Here is a 19,058-nt window from a genome sequence, read left to right on the forward strand (position 1 = left end):
TGGGCGAAAACGGCCTGCATGGCAGATATCCAAGGCGCAAACCACTATTAAGCAAAAAGAACATTAAAGCTCGTCTCAATTTTGCTAAAAAAAAACATCTCAATGATTGCCAAGACTTGTGGGAAAATACCTTGTGGAACGCCGAGACAAAAGTTGAACTTTTTGGAAGATGCGTGTCCCGTTACATCTGGTGTAGAAGTAACACAGCATTTCAGCAAAAGAACATCATACCAACAATAAAATATGGTGGTGGTAGTGTGATGGTCTGGGGTTGTTTTGCTGCTTCAGGACCTGGAAGGCTTGCTGTGATAGATGGAACCATGAATTCTACTGTCTACCAAAAAATCCTGAAGGAGAATGTCCGGCCATCTGTTCGTCAACTTAAGCTGAAGCGATCTTGGGTGCTGCAGCAGGACAATGACCCAAAAGACACCAGCAAATCCACCTCTGAATGGCTAAAGAAAAACAAAATGAAGACTTTGGAGTGGCCTAGTCAAAGCCCTGACCTGAATCCTATTGAGATGTTGTGGCATGACCTTAAAAAGGCGGTTCATGCTAGAAAACCCTCAAATAAAGCTGAATTACAACAATTCTGCAAAGATGAGTGGGCCAAAATTCCTCCAGAGCACTGTAAAAGACTTGTTGCAAGTTATCGCAAACGCTTGATTGCAGTTATTGCTGCTAAGGGTGGCCCAACCAGTTATTAGGTTCAGGGGGCAATTTCTTTTTCACACAGGGCCATGTAGGTTTTGAGTTTTTTACAACTATGTTATCTTTAACTAATTAATGGTTAACGGTTTTTGATGAGCAGAAACATTTAAGTGTGACAAACATGCAAAAGAAAAAGAAATCAGGAAGGGGGCAAATAGTTTTTCACACCACTGTGTATGTATATATATATATATATATATATATATATATATATATATATATATATATATATATATATATTTAAAAAAGCCTGCCAGTTCCGATTGCTGGCTGATCGCAGCAGCCCCCTGTGTTTGCTGTAGGGAATGCAAGCTTGAGCGAGCGCTCATTCCCTGAAAATCGTGCCTCTCACGAGATCATGCCATATGGAGTGACTGAGGAACAACAAAGCCCCTGTTAAGGCACGTACACACGCCGTATTTTTACAAACGACGGGTCTATCAGACCCTCCGGCGAGGCGGTCGTTCTGCTGACAGTAGAACGTGAGTACAAGCTGTTGGCAGACTGATAGGACTGTTTTTCACTGATCCGCTCGGCAGATCTGTCAAAAACAGTCTTATCAGTCTGCCGACAGCCTGTACTCCCGTCCTACTGTTGGCAGAACGACCGCCCCACGGGAGGGTCTGAAGGACCCATCGTTTGTAAAAATACGGCGTGTGTACGCGCCTTTAGGCGGTCGCAGAGTAGTTAAACATTTATTTAGCACCAACAGCTTCCACAGCGATTTACATAGGTTAAACATATTTTAAATGCAGGATGTAGCTCCTAGAAACTAATGTAGCACTAATTAGGATGTAGTATCTACCTCCTGAAACTTTAAGCAGTTAAGATTAGGGTAAGCCAATTAACTTAACTGTTTGTCTTTGGGAGGAAACTCACACAAACATGAGAAGAGTGTACAAACTCCAAGCAGATTATTTGTTAGCCCAGACTTGAATCAGGTACCCAGTGCTGCAATGCAAGAGTGCTACCCACTATGGCCAGGGCTGTATTTAGGGTTTGGGCTCCCCTAGGCACCCCAAACCTTTGGCGCCCCCCCCCCCAGGAGGACGTTGGCGCCGCGGCAGAAAATAGGCGTGTCCACAGAATGCAGTGGGCGTGTCCATAACATACAGTGGGTGGGACCAATTAAAATTTCAGTGCAGCCCAAAGTCGGTGGGGCCATGTTTTCTCCCCGGGTATGAGTAAAGTGACCCTAAAAAAGCAAGTAGGAGATGTTCTCCCCCCCCCCCCCAAAAAAAAAACACACAGCCAGTGTTCTCTCACACAAAATAGTGGTAGGTATTAGATTGTGAGCTCCCCTGAGAAAAGTCAGTAACATGACTATGTTCTCTGCAAAGTGCTGCAGAAGAGGTCAGTGCTGTATAAATACATAATAATATTATGGTAGGACATTAGACTATGACTATGGTAGGATTAGATTGTGAGCTCCTCTGAGGACAGTCAGTGACATGACTATGTACACTGTAATGTGCTGCAGAAGATGTCAGTGCTATATAAATACATAATAATAATATGGTAGGACATTAGACTATAACTATGGTAGGATTAGAGTGTGAGCTCCTCTGAGGACAGTCAGTGACATGACTCTGTATTTTGTAATGTGCTACAGGAGATGTCAGTGCTATATAAATACATAATAATAATAATAATATGGTAGGACATTACACTATGACCATGGTAGGATTATAGTGTGAGCTCCTCTGAGGACAGTCAGTGACATGACTATGTACTCTGTAATGTGTTGCAGGAGATGTCAGTGCTATATAAATACATAATAATAATATGGTAGGACATAACACTATGACTATGGTAGGATTAGATTGTGAGCTCCTCTGAGGACAGTCAGTGACATGACTATGTGCTCTGTAATGTGCTGCAGAAGATGTCAGTGCTATATAAATACATAATAATAATATGGTAGGACATTAGGCTATGACTATGGTAGGATTAGAGTGTGAGCTCCTCTGAGGACAGTCAGTGACATGGCTATGTACTCTGTAAAGTGCTGCAGTTGATGTCACTGCTATATAAATACATAATAATAATAATAATAATAATATGGTAGGACATTACACTATGACTATGGTAGGGATTAGATTGTGAGCTCCTCTGAGGACAGTGACATGACTATGTACTCTGTAATGTGCTGCAGAATATTTCAGTGCTATATAACTACAGAATAATATGGTGGGACATTAGACTATGGCAGGATTAGATTGTAAGCTCCTCAGAGGATAGTCAGTGACATGACTACGTACTCTGTGAAGTACTGCTGAAGATGGCAGTACAATATAGTACAGTAGTATGGCAGCACGGTGGTGTAGTGGTTAGCGCTCTCGCCTTGCAGCGCTGGGCTTCAATCCTAGCCAGGTCAACATCTGCAAGGAGTTTGTATGTTCTCCCTGTGTCTGTGTGGGCTTCCTTCAGACACTCCGGTTTCCTCCCACATCCCAAAAACATACAGATAAGTTAATTGGCTTCCTCCTACACATTGGCCCTAGACTACGATACATACACTACACATATGACTATGGTAGGGATTAGATTGTGAGCCCTCTGAGGGACAGCTAGTGACAAGGCAAAATACTCTGTACAGCGCTGCGTAATATGTTGGCGCTATATAAATAATTAGTATAAGTACAGTATAAGTAGCCAGGTCTATAGGTATCCCCAGTTTAGGTAGTAGTCAGGGGCGTAACTAGAAATCACTGGGCCGCCTTGCGAAAATTTGGATGGGCCCCCCCCCCATAGGTGCCAAATAATCATAATGGGGCAGCGTTTCACCATAAAATAATCGCAATGTGGGCAGAATTTCAACATAAAATAATCGCAATGTGGGCATCATATCACCATAAAATAATCGCAATGTGGGCAGAATTTCACCATCAAATAATCGCAATGTGGGCATCATTTCACCATCAAATAATCGCAATATGGGCAGAATTTCACCATCAAATAATCGCAATGTGGGCATCATTTCACCATAAAATAATCGCAATGTGGGCAGAATTTCACCATCAAATAATCGCAATGTGGGCATCATATCACCATAAAATAATCACAATGTGGCCAGAATTTCACCATCAAATAATCGCAATGTGGGCATCATTTCACCATAAAATAATCGCAATGTGGGCAGAATTTCACCATAAAATAATCGCAATGTGGGCATCATATCACCATAAAATAATCGCAATGTGGGCATCATATCACCATAAAATAATCGCCAGCCTCAGGACAGGTCCCCGGGAGCAGCAGTCTTGCTCTCTCCATCCCACACTGCTTCCTTCTTCTAGTACTGGGGTCAGAGAAACTCCAAGGGGCTGCTGTGGGGTGGGTATCTGCAATGGGCTGCTGTGGGGTGGGTGGGTATCTGCAATGGGCTGCTGTGGGGTGGGTATCTCCAAGGGGGGGCTGCTGCTGTAGGGTGGTGGGAGAATATCTCCAAGGGGGGGCTGCTGCTGCTACTGTGGGGTGGGTGGTAAGGAAGGTATCTCCGGGGGGGGGGGGGGCTGCTGCTGTGGGGTGATAGGAGAATATCTCCAAGGGGGGGCTGCTGCTGCTACTGTGGGGCGGGTGAGAGGGAAGGTATTTCCAGAGGGGGAGGCTGCTGCTGTGGGGTGTTGGGAGAATATCTCCAAGGGGGGGCTGCTGCTGCTACTGTGGGGTGGGTAAGAGGGAAGGTATCCGCAAGGGGGTTGCAGCTGCTACTGTGGGTTGGGTGAGAGGGAAGGTATCCGCAAGGGGGTTGCAGCTGCTACTGTGGGGTGGGTGAGAGGGAAGGTATCCGCAAGGGGGTTGCAGCTGCTACTGTGGGTTGGGTGAGAGGGAAGGTATCCGCAAGGGGGTTGCAGCTGCTACTGTGGGGTGGGTGAGAGGGAAGGTATCCCCAAGGGGGTTGCAGCTGCTACTGTGGGTTGGGTGAGAGGGAAGGTATCCGCAAGGGGGTTGCAGCTGCTACTGTGGGGTGGGTGAGAGGGAAGGTATCCCCAAGGGGGTTGCAGCTGCTACTGTGGGGTGGGAGGGAAGGTATCTCGGGGGGGGGGGGCTGCTGCTGTGGGGTGGTGGGAGAATATCTCCAAGGGGGGGGGGGGGCTGCTGCTGTGCTGCTACTGTGGGGGATGGGGAGTGGTTGGGAGGGAAGGTATCTCCAGGGGGGGGGCTGCTGCTGTGGGGTGTTGGGAGAATATTTCCAGGGGGGGGGCTGCTGCTGTGCTGCTACTGTGGGGGATGGGGAGTGGTTGGGAGGGAAGGTATCTCCAGGGGGGGGGGCTGCTACTGTGGGGTGGGTTGGTGGGAGGGAAGGTATCTCCAGGGGGGGGCTGCTACTGTGGGGTGGGTATCTCCAGGGGGGGGGGGCTGCTACTGTGGGGTGGGTATCTCCAGGGGGGGGGGCTGCTACTGTGGGGTGGGTATCTCCAGGGGGGGTGCTACTGTGGGGTGGGTTGGTGGGAGGCAGAGCCGGGACAAGGTCCTCCAGCACCCAAGGCTGAGACACCAAAGTGCGCCACTCCATCCCTGCCTCCCCAGCCGTCACACACTGATTGCGATTAGAATAAGAGGCGCCACAGTGCCCACAACCTCCCCAACACCTTAATCTCTAGTTATGTGGCTTGCAGTCACTGCCATGTATCCCCTTTTCTTATTTCTTTCTGCTTCAAACACAATTATAAATGACAGCTGAATGAATTCTGCGCCCCCTCCTACACTGCGCCCTGAGGCTGGAGCCTCTCCAGCCTATGCCTCGGCCCGGCCCTGGTGGGAGGGAAGGTATCTCCAGGGGGTGGGCTGCTACTGTGGGGTGGGTTGGTGGGAGGGAAGGTATCTCCAGGGGGGGCTGCTATGACGCACATCGGGGGTCCCCATCCTGTCACCCTGATCCTCCATGGCGCTGCTGCTGCATTACAAACAGCTTCACACTCACTTTCCCTGGCTCTGGGCTCCGCTGCAGCGTGGTTTCTCATCCACTGCACAGCGCTATGGAGGGGCATGGTGACAAGAGGGGGGGCCCAAGGAGAACAAAAAATAAGTCGTCCCCCCTCTGGTCCTGACCTGCTCCCGTTCGTGGCGCCCAGTAGTGTTGTCCGGATCATGAACGATTCGGATCTTTGATCCGAATCTATTTTATGAGTCGATCATCGGAATCATCAAAATGAGTGATTCGGATCGCAAAAGGGGCGGGGCCAGGAGCGACACGCCCCCTCACAGCGGGGTCTTGGAAGCAGAGCAGAGATGGATCGCTCTGTTGGAAGGGAGGCAGCCTTGCAGGGAGACAGGTAGATGAGAGAGATAGAGTTGGGCCGAACCTCCGATTTTAGGTTCGCGAACCTGGTTCGCGAACTTCCGCGGAAGGTTCGGTTCGCGTTAAAGTTCGCGAACCGCAATAGACTTCAATGGGGATGCGAACTTTGAAAAACAAAATAATTATGCTGGCCACAAAAGTGATGGAAAAGATGTTTCAAGGGGTCTAACACCTGGAGGGGGGCATGGCGGAGTGGGATACATGCCAAAAGTCCCCGGGAAAAATCTGGATTTGACGCAAAGCAGCGTTTTAAGGGCAGAAATCACATTGAATGCTAAATGACAGGCCTAAAGTGCTTTCAAACATCTTGCATGTGTATACATCAATCAGGTAGTGTAATTAAGGTACTGCTTCACACTGACACACCAAACTCACCGTGTAACGCAGCGCAAACAGCTGTTTGTGTAGTGACTGCCGTGCTGGACTGGTGCGCACCATGGCGAGAGTGCAGGTTTTGGTGGCTTTACAGCCCATATGGTCGCCTGGCTGATGTAGCTGAATGACAGAACAGTGACTGTCCAGCTGATCAAATTTGGTCTGACCACAATGAGGCAACGACCTTATTATCGTGGGTGTGCCCCCCGAGACACTCATCTAGGCGCCGGTCATTGCTTCATTGTGATACGCAAACCCCTTCACCACGGCAAGGTAATGATCACGAAGGGGAATGGGCGCATGTACATGCCTTTTCTTTTGTTGTTGCAGCTGCCCGCAGTGCAGCCAGAAAAATTAGGCAGTCATGTACACGCACCAGAAAAATTATTACAGCGGCCGCTGCTAGCAGCGGCCTAAAAAATTCAGCAATCCGCCTGGAGTCCCGGACCCTGTTGGTGGTGGCGGAGAAGGTAGTCAAGCGGCCTGCAGGCAGACATGCTGTGTGGAGGGACTGGGAGCGACTTAGTCTTCTTGGGGCAGGCCAGGCAGCCAGTCACACGGCGTGCAGGCAGAGATGCTGTGTGTGCGGGGACTGACTTAGTCTTGGGGCGGGCAGCAGCCCTCCGGGATCCATGCCTCATTCATTTTGATAAAGGTGAGGTACTTAACACTTTTGTGCCTTAGGCGACTTCTCTTCTCTGTGACAATGCCTCCAGCTGCGCTGAAGGTCCTTTCTGACAGGACGCTTGCGGCAGGGCAGGAGAGAAGTTGGATGGCAAATTGGGACAGCTCTGGCCACAGGTCAAGCCTGCGCACCCAGTAGTTCAAGGGTTCCTCATTGCTGTTCACAGCAGTATCTACATCCACACTTAAGGCCAGGTAGTCGGCTACCTGCCGTTCCAGGCGTTGGTGGAGGGTGGATCCGGAAGGGCTACGGCGAGGCGTTGGACTAAAGAACGTCCGCATGTCCGACATCACCATGAGATCGCTGGAGCGTCCTGTCTTTGACTGCGTGGACACGGGAGGAGGATTAGTGGCAGTGGTACCTTGCTGGCGTTGTGCCGTCACATCACCCTTAAAGGCATTGTAAAGCATAGTTGACAGCTGGTTCTGCATGTGCTGCATCCTTTCCACCTTCCGGTGAGTTGGTAACAGGTCCGCCACTTTGTGCCTGTACCGAGGGTCTAGTAGTGTGGCCACCCAGTACAGCTCATTCCCCTTGAGGTTTTTTATACGGGGGTCCCTCAACAGGCAGGACAGCATAAAAGACGACATCTGCACAAAGTCGGATCCAGTACCCTCCATCTCCTCTTGCTCTTCCTCAGTGACGTCAGGTAAGTCAACCTCCTCCCCCCAGCCGCGAACAATACCACGGGAAGGTTGAGCAGCACAAGCCCCTTGCGATGCCTGCTGAGGTTGTTTTCCTGCCGCTGTCCCCTCCTCCTCCTCCTCCTCCTCCCCCAAAGAAACACCTTGCTCATCATCCTCTGAGTCTGACTCGTCTTCTGCACACGACTTCTCTTCTTCCTCCTCCTCCCCCCTCTGTGCTGCCGCAGGTGTTGAGGAAACAGCTGGGTCTGATGAAAATTGGTCCCATGCCTGTTCCTGCCGTAACGGTTCCTGGTCACGCTCATTCACAGCTTCATCCGCCACTCTACGCACAGCACGCTCCAAGAAGTAAGCATAGGGAATTAAGTCGCTGATGGTGCCCTCACTGCGGCTCACCAGGTTGGTCACCTCCTCAAACGGCCGCATGAGCCTGCATGCATTTTCCATCAGTGTCCAGTTGTCGGGCCAGAACATCCCCATCTTCCCAGACTGTTTCATTCTACTGTAGTTGTAGAGGTAGTGGGTCACGGCTTTCTTCTGTTCTAGCAGGCGGGAGAACATGAGCAGGGTCGAGTTCCAGCGAGTCGGGCTATCGCAAATGAGGCGTCTCACCGGCATGTTGTTTTTGCGCTGAATTTCCGCAAAGCGTGCCATGGCTGTGTAAGACCGCCTCAAATGCCCACAGAACTTCCTGGCCTGCTTCAGGACATTCGCTAAGTCAGGGTACTTTGCCACAAATCTTTGAACCACTAGATTCATGACATGTGCCATGCAGGGTATGTGTGTCAGCTTCCCCATATGCAAAGCGGCAAGCAGATTGCTGCCGTTGTCGCACACCACGTTGCCTATCTCCAGGTGGTGCGGGGTCAGCCACTCATCCACCTGTTTCTTAAGAGCAGCCAGGAGAGCTGCTCCAGTGTGACTCTCCGCTTTGAGACAAGACATGTCTAAGATGGCGTGACACCGTCTTACCTGGCATGCAGCATAGGCCCTGCGGAGCTGGGGCTGTGTAGCTGGAGAGGAGAACTGCCACTCAGCCAAGGAGGAGGAGGACAGCGAAGAGCATGTAGCAGGAGGAGAGGAGGTGGCAGGAGGCCTGCCTGCACGCCGTGGAGGTGTCACAATTTGGTCCGCTGCGCCCTGCTTGCCATCGTTCACCACCAGGTTCACCCAATGGGCTGTGTAGGTAATGTAGCGGCCCTGCCCGTGCTTGACAGACCAGGCATCCGTGGTCAGGTGTACCCTTGACCCAACGCTCTTCGCAAGAGATGACACCACTTGCCTCTCAACTTCACGGTGCAGTTGGGGTATGGCCTTTCTCGAAAAATAAGTGCGGCCTGGCATTTTCCACTGCGGTGTTCCGATGGCCACAAATTTACGGAAGGCCTCAGAGTCCACCAGCCGGTATGGTAACAGCTGGCGAGCTAACAGTTCCGCCACGCCAGCTGTCAGACGCCGGGCAAGGGGGTGACTGGCCGAAATTGGCTTCTTCCACTCAAACATTTCCTTCACGGACACCTGACTGCTGCTGTAAGCAGAGGAGCAGGAACCGCTCAAGGGCAGAGGCGGAGTGGAGGAGGGTGCCTGTGAAGGTGGAAGGGAGAAAGCGGCAGAAGCAGATAATGCACCTGATGGAGGAGGAAGAGGAGAAGGAGGGTGGCTTTGCTTTTGTGTGCTGCTGCTGCTTTTGCTCAGGTGGCCATCCCATTGCTGTTTGTGCCTTTTCTCCAGGTGCCTTCATAAGGCACTTGTCCCTACGTGAGTGTTGGCCTTTCCACGGCTCAATTTTTGTTGGCAGAGCGAACAGATGGCTTTGGTCCGATCTGAGGCACACACATTAAAAAATTTCCACACCGCTGAGCCACCCTGGGATGTGGGCACTATGGGGACCTCAGCAGCTGATGCTGAAGGGCAAGTTGGCTGGCTGTACATAGGTGGCGATACATGGTGCCGGACTCTGCCACCAGCTGTTTCTGACGAAGAGCTGCCCCAGCTTCTTTCAGCAACTTCTCTCCTCCTACTACTCTCTGACTCCCCCTCTAAACTGTCCCCCTCTTCATCTCCTCTATTGGGAACATACAGAGGATCCCTATTACCGTCGTCATCGTAGTCATCCTGCCCAGCTTCGCTTGCCTCAGACAAATCCAAACTTGCACCATCAGTAGGTCCTTCATCCTCCTGACACTTACATCCATAGGCCTCGATTCACCAAGCGGTGATAACTCAGTTATCACGCCTAAAGGACTTTAGGCGTGATGACCTTTTCACCACTGAGTTATCACCGCTTTTTCCTGCTCTTCGCGCGAAGTTACCGCGCGAAAAGTCCCATAGGGTTTAATGGGAGCTTCGCGCGAAGCGTCGGGTGCTGCGCGCGCTCTTACGCGCCTACGCGCGAACGCGCGTACGCGCGGTAACTTCGCGCGAAGCCCTTCTTATCATGCCTAAACTGAGTTTAGGCGTGATAAGGGCCTTTTCACCACGGTGCTAACACTTTGCACCGCTTGGTGAATCGAGCCCATAGTGTTGCCGCGTAACTCAGACATATGAGCTGGTGAAAATTCATCTGGCTGTAACAACAATGGCTGTGCATCAGTGATTTCAACACTATAAATAATTCTTGCGAAGTGTCAAATGCAGCGGAAGTGGTGCTAGTAGTAGCGCTGGTGGCTGAGCAAGATGAGGTGTTCTGTGTCGCTAAATACTCAACCACGTCCTGACAATCTTGGGAGGTGATGGGACGTGCCTTCTTCCGAGCACTGTACTGTGGGCAAGGTCCACACGAAATTACATTTACACGACCTCGCGCAGACCTGCCGGGTGGCCTTCCTCTGGCTCTGGCACTACCTCTTCCTCTACCTGTTTTGTCCATATCGGGTATGCACGGAGTGGTATATCACACTGCGTGCACTCACGTAGGTAGGTGGGTTCACTTAACTGCACAGGTATGCGCACTGATGCGGTGGGTTCACTGAACAGAACAGGTATACAGTGGCGGGTTCACAGAACAGGTATGCAGTGGCGGGTCCACTGAACAGAACAGGTATGCAGTGGCGGGTTCACTGAACAGGTATACAGTGGCGGGTCCACTGAACAGAACAGGTATGCAGTGGCGGGTTCACTAAACAGAACAGGTATACAGTGGCGGGTTCACAGAACAGGTATGCAGTGGCAGGTTCACTGAACACAACAGGTATGCAGTGGCGGGTTCACTGAACAGGTATACAGTGGCGGGTCCACTGAACAGAACAGGTATGCAGTGGCGGGTTCACTAAACAGAACAGGTATACAGTGGCGGGTTCACTAAACAGAACAGGTATACAGTGGCGGGTTCACAGAACAGGTATGCAGTGGCAGGTTCACTGAACACAACAGGTATGCAGTGGCGGGTTCACTGAACAGGTATACAGTGGCGGGTCCACTGAACAGAACTGGTATGCAGTGGCGGGTTCACTAAACAGAACAGGTATACAGTGGCGGGTTCACTAAACAGAACAGGTATACAGTGGCGGGTTCACTAAACAGAACAGGTATACAGTGGCGGGTTCACAGAACAGGTATGCAGTGGCAGGTTCACTGAACACAACAGGTATGCAGTGGCGGGTTCACTGAACAGGTATACAGTGGCGGGTCCACTGAACAGAACAGGTATGCAGTGGCGGGTTCACTAAACAGAACAGGTATACAGTGACGGGTTCACTAAACAGAACAGGTATACCGTGGCGGGTTCACAGAACAGGTATGCAGTGGCAGGTTCACTGAACACAACAGGTATGCAGTGGCGGGTTCACTGAACAGGTATACAGTGGCGGGTTCACTGAACAGGTATACAGTGGCGGGTCCACTGAACAGAACAGGTATGCAGTGGCGGGTTCACTAAACAGAACAGGTATACAGTGGCGGGTTCACTAAACAGAACAGGTATACAGTGGCGGGTTCACAGAACAGGTATGCAGTGGCAGGTTCACTGAACACAACAGGTATGCAGTGGCGGGTTCACTGAACAGGTATACAGTGGCGGGTCCACTGAACAGAACAGGTATGCAGTGGCGGGTTCACTGAACAGGTTTGCAGTGGCGGGTTCACAGAACAGGTATGCAGTGGTGGGTTCACAGCACAGGTATGCAGTGGTGGGTTCAATGAACAGGTATACAGTGGCGGGTCCACTGAACAGAACAGGTATGCAGTGGCAGGTTCACTGAACAGGTATGCAGTGGTGGGTTCACAGCACACGTATGCAGTGGTGGGTTCACAGCACAGGTATGCAGTGGTGGGTTCACAGAACAGGTATGCAGCCAGACAGGAACAAGTTAAGCCTAACTAATCTTTCCCTGAGAGACAGTCTGCAGCAGCTCGCCCTACTCTCACTAACGCAGGCAGCACACGAGTGACCGTAATGGCCGCCGCTGCCTGCCTTATATAAGGGGGGGTGGGGCTCCAGGGGCTAGTGTAGCCTAATTGGCTACACTGGGCCTGCTGACTGTGATGTAGAGGGTCAAAGTTGACCCTCCATGTGCATTATGGGGCGAACCGAACTTCCGCAAAGGTTCGCCTGCGGGACGCGAACGCGAACCACGGAAGTTCGCATGGAACCGTTCGCAGGCGAACCGTTCGGCCCAACTCTAGAGAGAGAGGGGATATGGGTGCCACTGCCAGATATGTGTAGAGCACACATACTGGCTGCAATGTGCTGCTCATTACAGGCTGTCTGTTCCGTAGTGCTGCACAGTGAACACATGGGAAGCTTTTGGCTCAGCACAGCTCAGTAACTTTGCAGACAGTGTGATTGAAAGGCAATATAATCCTCCTGCACTCTGCACTAAACAGCTGCACTTCACTTCTGGGAATGCGTCTGGGAATGCTTTCTTTCATTGTGCGACCTTTTCTTTCAAAGTATACAGATGAGCATATAGGTGAAATATATGTAATGCATATGATTGCAGCATGTGGGTATTACGTGCAAACATTTCTGCTCTCTGCTCGTCCCTCCTCCCATCTCTGTCCACTCCCTGTCCTCTGTCCATCTTCTCCCCTTCTCTGTGTGTCCACTCCCTCCCCTTCTCCTGTACACAGACCTGTCCTGCTGTTCATTTCATCCCCGAATGCTTCCGCTAGTAAAATGATCCGAGATTCGGATCAAAGATCCGGATCTCTTCAACGATCCAATTCGAATCATCCGGATCATTGAAAAGATCCGAACTTCCTATCTCTAGCGCCCAGGCTGCCCCCACCGCCTTCAGAGAGGAGAGCCGTTCCCCACGCTATTCAGAGTCTCTAGCAGGCTGCTCGCTCCGGCTGCTCCCATGAGTCGACTCATGAATCAAAGATTGCTGCCCTAGATTCTAGGCCAGCAATCTTTGACTCTTGAGTCGACTCATGAGTCAAAGGAGCAGCCTGCTAGAGACTCTCTGGCAGAGACTCGTCTCTAGCTGGATTGGGAAGTCCGGCACACTAAAGAGCCGCAATGAAGAGTCGAATGCAGCTAGGGGATGACGTGCTGGGCTATCCCAATGTAGAAGTAGGCGGGGGGCGAGTACCCCTCCATGTGGTTGTGCGCTCTGCCGCAGACACCCTCCCCCCCCCCCCATCCTCCCTCGGCAGGCAACTTTTTTTTTGCCTTAATACAATTTTTAAACGAAAAAAAAATATTAATAAAAAAAATACGTAGCTAACAGGTGGGCGCCCCCCCCCGAGGGGCCGCCCATGGCACCGGCCCACGGGTGCCTCTTAAGAGATACGTCCCTGACTATGGCAATGTGCCACTATTAACAAATCATTACTAGTAGCAGAGTTAATTTCATATTATTATATTTGCATCAGGGCCGGAGCTACCATAGGAAAAAATGGTCAATTGCTGCAGAGCCTGTAGGGGCCCCCAAGGTGTCCCTCCCCCATCTTAACTGTTGCTCCCCAGGGACTCTGCAGAGTCTGTTAAGTTGGGAGTTGATTGGGGGAGGGTCAGCAGCCAGCTCAGGGGCCCAGGAGGAAAATTTGGCTGCAACAAAGGGCCTCTAATGATGCTTTTTGGTCAGGGGGTGTCTGTTGGGGGGGCCCCCAGGATAATTTTGCCCAAGGGCCCAATTATTACTTGAACTGGCCCTGATTTGCATGTGGTTTACATAAATGGCATGAGAAAAAATGCTATTATTATTATTTCATTACAGAAACTGTCCTTTTACTGGGTTTCCATTTAACTTCCTTAAATCCCTTTTTTTTGATCTTTCTGAAACAATATTCCATATTGTCCCATCATATCAAACTACTGAACTCATTTTCCATGAATCCAATCTTCACCGTATCACACATGCATACCCCTATACTAATTATACTTTTTTTCATTCAGCATTCGTGAGTTTTAATTAAAAAAAAAGCTTAATACTAAGTATCACATTTCCATGAGCTCAGGTTTTTTTTTGTTAGATGCATATTAAATGCTGAGAACAGAAAGAACAAAGATCTCACTGTAACAGGGATTCTATTGTGTTATTATTCTGGCTGTGCATGCAAACACAGGGCAACTGGATGGGCTGCATTGTTTCTCTGAAAGTTACATTTTTATATTTATAAAAGAAAAGAAAATGTATTCAGGGTAAGAAGCAGCATCTGGTTTCTCATTACACACTTACTGTATATTTCAGGATATATCTGTGGATTCAGAAGTACAGCCTCACTACAGTTACTTGCCACTTTCCACTTGTACTCTAGCTTGTTTATTACTACAGTACATTAAACATGATCAGACTGCCATCTAGTGACAAAAAAGAAACCTCAATTTTAACAAGCATGCAGCAGATTAAGTGTTTCTGACATTATTGTCAGATCTGACAAGATTAGCCACATGCTTGTTTCTGTTGTTATTTAGACCTTACTGCTGCCAAATAAATCAGCAGGGCGGCCAGGCAACTGGTATTGTTTAAAAGGAAATAAATATGGCAGCCTCCATATTCTTCTTACTTCAGTTATCCTTTAATGCAACATGCATTAAAATTGTAGTAAAATCTGAACATTTATACAGCGCTTTTCTCCTGTCGGACTCAAAGTGTTCAAGAGCTGCAGCCTCTGGGACGCGTTTAAGAGGCCACCCTGCAGTGTTAGGGAGTCTTGCCTTGCACTCCTTACTGAATAGGTACTCACCCTGGCCAGGATTCAAACCCTGGTCTCCCATGTCAAAGTGCCCTTAACCAGTACTCAATGGCAATGTTAGATTTAGATTTAAATGCCCTTTTGTTTTATTTAGTTCTATTTAGTCCTACTAGCTTTAACATTTATAAGGATACTTTATCTTATTGTTTTATATAAATACAGGATCTTCTAAAAACATTAGCATATTGTGATAAAGTTCATTATTTTATGTAATGTACTGATAAACATTAGACTTTCATATATTTTAGATTCAAATACACACAACTGAAGTAGTTCAAGCCTTTTATTGTTTTAATGTTGATGATTTTGGCATACAGCTCATGAAAACCCAAATTTCCTATCTCAAAAAATTAGCATACTTCATCCGACCAATAAAAGAAATGTGTTTTTAAAACAAAAAAGTACTTTGGACCACTGAGCAACAGTCCAGTGCTGCTTCTCTGTAGCCCAGGTCAGGTGCTTCTGCCGCTGTTTCTGGTTCAAAAGTGGGTTCATGCTTCCATCTGCTGAAAAGCTTTATTGAGATGAAGATTTCATTTTTCAGCACGACCTGGCACCTGCTCACAGTGCCAAAACCACTGGTAAATGGTTTACTGACCATGGTATTACTGTGCTCAATTGGCCTGCCAACTCTCCTGACCTGAACCCCATAGAGAATCTGTGGGATATTGTGAAGAGAAAGTTGAGAGACGCAAGACCCAACACTCTGGATGAGCTTAAGGCCGCTATCAAAGCATCCTGGTCCTCCATAACACCTGAGCAGTGCCACAGGCTGATTGCCTCCGTGCCACGCCACATTTAAGCAGTCATTTCTGCAAAAGGATTCCCGACCAAGTATTGAGTGCATAACTGAACATAATTATTTGAAGGTTGACTTTTTTTGGTTTAAAAACACTTTTCTTTTATTGGTCGGATGAAATATGCTAATTTTTTAGATAGGAAATTTGGGTTTTCATGAGCTGTATGCCAAAATCATCAATATTATAACAATAAAAGGCTTGAACTACTTCAGTTGTGTGTATTTGAATATAAAATATATGAAAGTCTAATGTTTATCAGTACATTACAGAAAATAATGAACTTTATCACAATATGCTAATTTTTTGAGAAGATCCTGTATATAAGAGATAACATCCAATCCTGAATTAACCAGCAGCACAACTGCTTTATCACTACTCTTCCTTAAGATACTTGGTTAGTTAATTTAAAGCAAAAACCTAAGACCCATCATAATTAATAACACAATCTTGACTTTTCTAGTATAACTTGTGTAATATAATAAATGTCACTAGTATACTATAATAACTTTCAAACAAAGGAAATTAGGAATAAGACCATTTTCTGAGCAGAAAGATTAGAATCAATAAGAGTCTCAATTGATTGTTTGGTTTTAAAACCACTGCTATAATCGAACAGAACAGCTGGAGGGTGACCTGTAACCAGTCAGCCTAATTGGTTAATGAATGGCTGGTGGGGAGCCCATTTCCCGCTGTATACTATCTAAAAGATACTAATAATGATATATTAACAATTCCATATCCCTACTTTTGACAACTCAACTATAATTGGTTCTGCTTAAAGAGACACTGAAGCGAAAAAAAAAAATATGATATAATGAATTGGTTGTGTACTATGAATAATTACTAGAAGATTAGCAGCAAAGAAAATATTCTCATACTTTTATTTTCAGGTATATAGTGTTTTTTCTAACATTGCATTATTCTATAATATGTGCAGATTACACAACACTCAGCATTCAAAATGATTCTTCAGAGCAGTCTGTGAAGTAATGACCTCTCCTCTGGCAGAGGAAAAGTAAATAGTCCAGGAACAGTTGAGATAATAAAAGTCAGATAACAGCCCTCTCCACGACTAACTTAGTCGGAGAGCTTAAAGAGAACCAGAGATGAAGCACCCTCATGTATTTTATTACATTTATCAGTGGGACTGGGAACATGACAGTAAACACCTACCCTGCTTTTAGTTTCATTGTTATCTGCTTAATTAGTCTAGTCTATTAGCAACTGTGATAAGAATCCATCGACTATTCAGTCGAGGTTTGACCTGGAATCATTATAGCTGAGTCACTCTTCTGTGGAGTCCTTTCAAGCCCAAGCCTTCCCCCTCCTGGCTTAGATCTTCTGCTTTGCATACTGAGAGCTGTGATGACTGGGAGGGGCTGCTGCTCCTGAGAGAGAAGCTCTGTGGCTGTAATATCATCCCTGTGTGCTCTGTGTGCACTAGATTCTCATAGGAATGAAACTGCAGTTATTATCAGTGACACTTCCTACAGGCAGATCATACCAAAATGAAAGCACATAGATGAAAGGCTGCATTTAGCCTAGATAGCAGCATAGTCTCATATAGCCTAGACAGCACATCCAGAACAACTCATATAACCCGGAAGGAGAAGGGATATGAGCCGGCGGCCATATTTGATTTTTCCTGGAGCAATAATGGATAAAAAACACTAAAAAAGGCACACCAGAGCGGCAAAATTATCAGGTAGAGCATTTATTCTTTACAAGCTATCAACTGATATGTTTATTTTGTGTGAAACGTTCATCTCTGGTTCCCTTTAATGGCTTGTTTGCATAGAGATAACAACTGGAGTTTCTCAACTCTTCCTGTACTGGAAACAATTAGAGTGATGTATCTGATCTTAATGTTTTATTTCCAGCCCATACACACGTCGGATTTCCGCGAACGACGGGACTTTGAACGTCCCGTCGTTCTTCCGCTAAATCGGGCGTGTGTACAGGCTGTCGTTCGCTTGATAAGGGTGAGTGGCGGATCGCTCAAACTCACCCTTATCAAGCGAACGACAGCCTGTACACACGCCCGATGTAGCGGGCGAACGACGGGACGTTCAAACGACCCGTCGTTCGCGGAAATCCGACGTGTGTATGGGCCTTTAGCTGTACTACACATACAAATCATAATATCATAATTTTTCAGTGTCTCTTTAAATGGTATATTGACCTATGTTATCGCATCTACAGTATGTACTCTGTTATATACCTGTTTTGTAGTACACTTCATTTATGTAACTTGATGCAATGTATAATATACATGCTATCATGGTATCTCATTTATGGTGTATGCTTTAATCTAAAAAAATAAAAATTGTATTTTTGAAAAAAAATTAGATTTAAATGTTTGTGACAGTCAAGAATATTAAACGTGTCAATTTTACATTTGTTATTTTTTTTCCTAGTTGTTGAAGAAATCGAATCACAGAACTTAGTTCCTGGGGATGTCATGATTTTGACAGGGAAAAGGTGCTTCTTGCCCTGTGATTCCATATTATTAACAGGAAGCTGTGTTGTTAATGAAGGCATGTTAACAGGTATGGTATAATTAAATATATTATTGCTACTAAATGTCTTTTGCTTTATCACAGATTCTTAATTGAAAGCTCATTTCCAAAATCAAGACCTAAACAACAACTTAGTAATCAGAGTTTATCAAAGGAAGAAATTAGACTTTTTTTTGATCACATTAGATCAGAAGAAACTAAGGAGTGGTAAATAAATGGATTCACATTTTTGTGAAAAGCCTGCTGCTGCTTGGATTGCATCTTCCAGCTGTTGCAGACTGCAAAAGGGGAAGGAGCCAACTAGCCAACTGAATCTCTCTATTAGAACATTGTATCCTATAGCAGTGCATTCATTCATAGTTCCTTCAATAATGGCACACTCACTATCCCAAACTATGATGCTGCCAACATGCTTCCTAGATGAGATGAAGTTCTTAGGATGAATGCATTTATTCATTGAAGCCCAAAAAAGTTATATTTTGGTCTAATCCAACCATGGAACAATTTTGCGAAAGCATTCTGACTTTCCACATTGGTCTTTTTAGCACACCATTGTTATTTAATGTTCTCCTTACGGAGAACATGAACACTGACATTTGAACACAAAAGAACTGTTAAGTTCTACTGGCAAAAACCTGGTGTTCCCTGTGTTCTCTTAAAGGGATACTTCAAGATGAACCCTAAAACAACCTAGATACTAAAGGTAGACATACACTTATAGATGGCCACCAGATTTGACCATTAGATACTTTCCTGTCAGATCCCTGTCAGATCAAATGTGACAGGGATCTATCTGATGTCATTTTGATTTAAACATTTTGCAGTCCTGGGTCATGGAGAAGTGTGATATGATCCGGAGTTATTGTGATATGCAGATAT

At 47.2% G+C, this 19,058-nt stretch overlaps 1 protein-coding gene across 2 annotated transcripts in view; it reads left to right on the top strand.

Annotated features, from left to right (window-relative positions):
- LOC137571676 (probable cation-transporting ATPase 13A4) overlaps positions 1-19,058 on the top strand; it is a 293,811-nt gene that overhangs the window by 166,197 nt on the left and 108,556 nt on the right. For both annotated transcript variants that reach the window (XM_068281174.1, XM_068281175.1), the window contains exon 9: positions 18,078-18,209. In XM_068281174.1, coding sequence (XP_068137275.1) covers positions 18,078-18,209 — 132 coding nt within the window. The remainder of the gene's footprint in view (positions 1-18,077; positions 18,210-19,058) is intronic.

Source organism: Hyperolius riggenbachi, chromosome 4 (assembly GCF_040937935.1).
Source record: "Hyperolius riggenbachi isolate aHypRig1 chromosome 4, aHypRig1.pri, whole genome shotgun sequence".
In the NCBI taxonomy this organism is placed as follows: Eukaryota; Metazoa; Chordata; class Amphibia; order Anura; family Hyperoliidae; genus Hyperolius; species Hyperolius riggenbachi.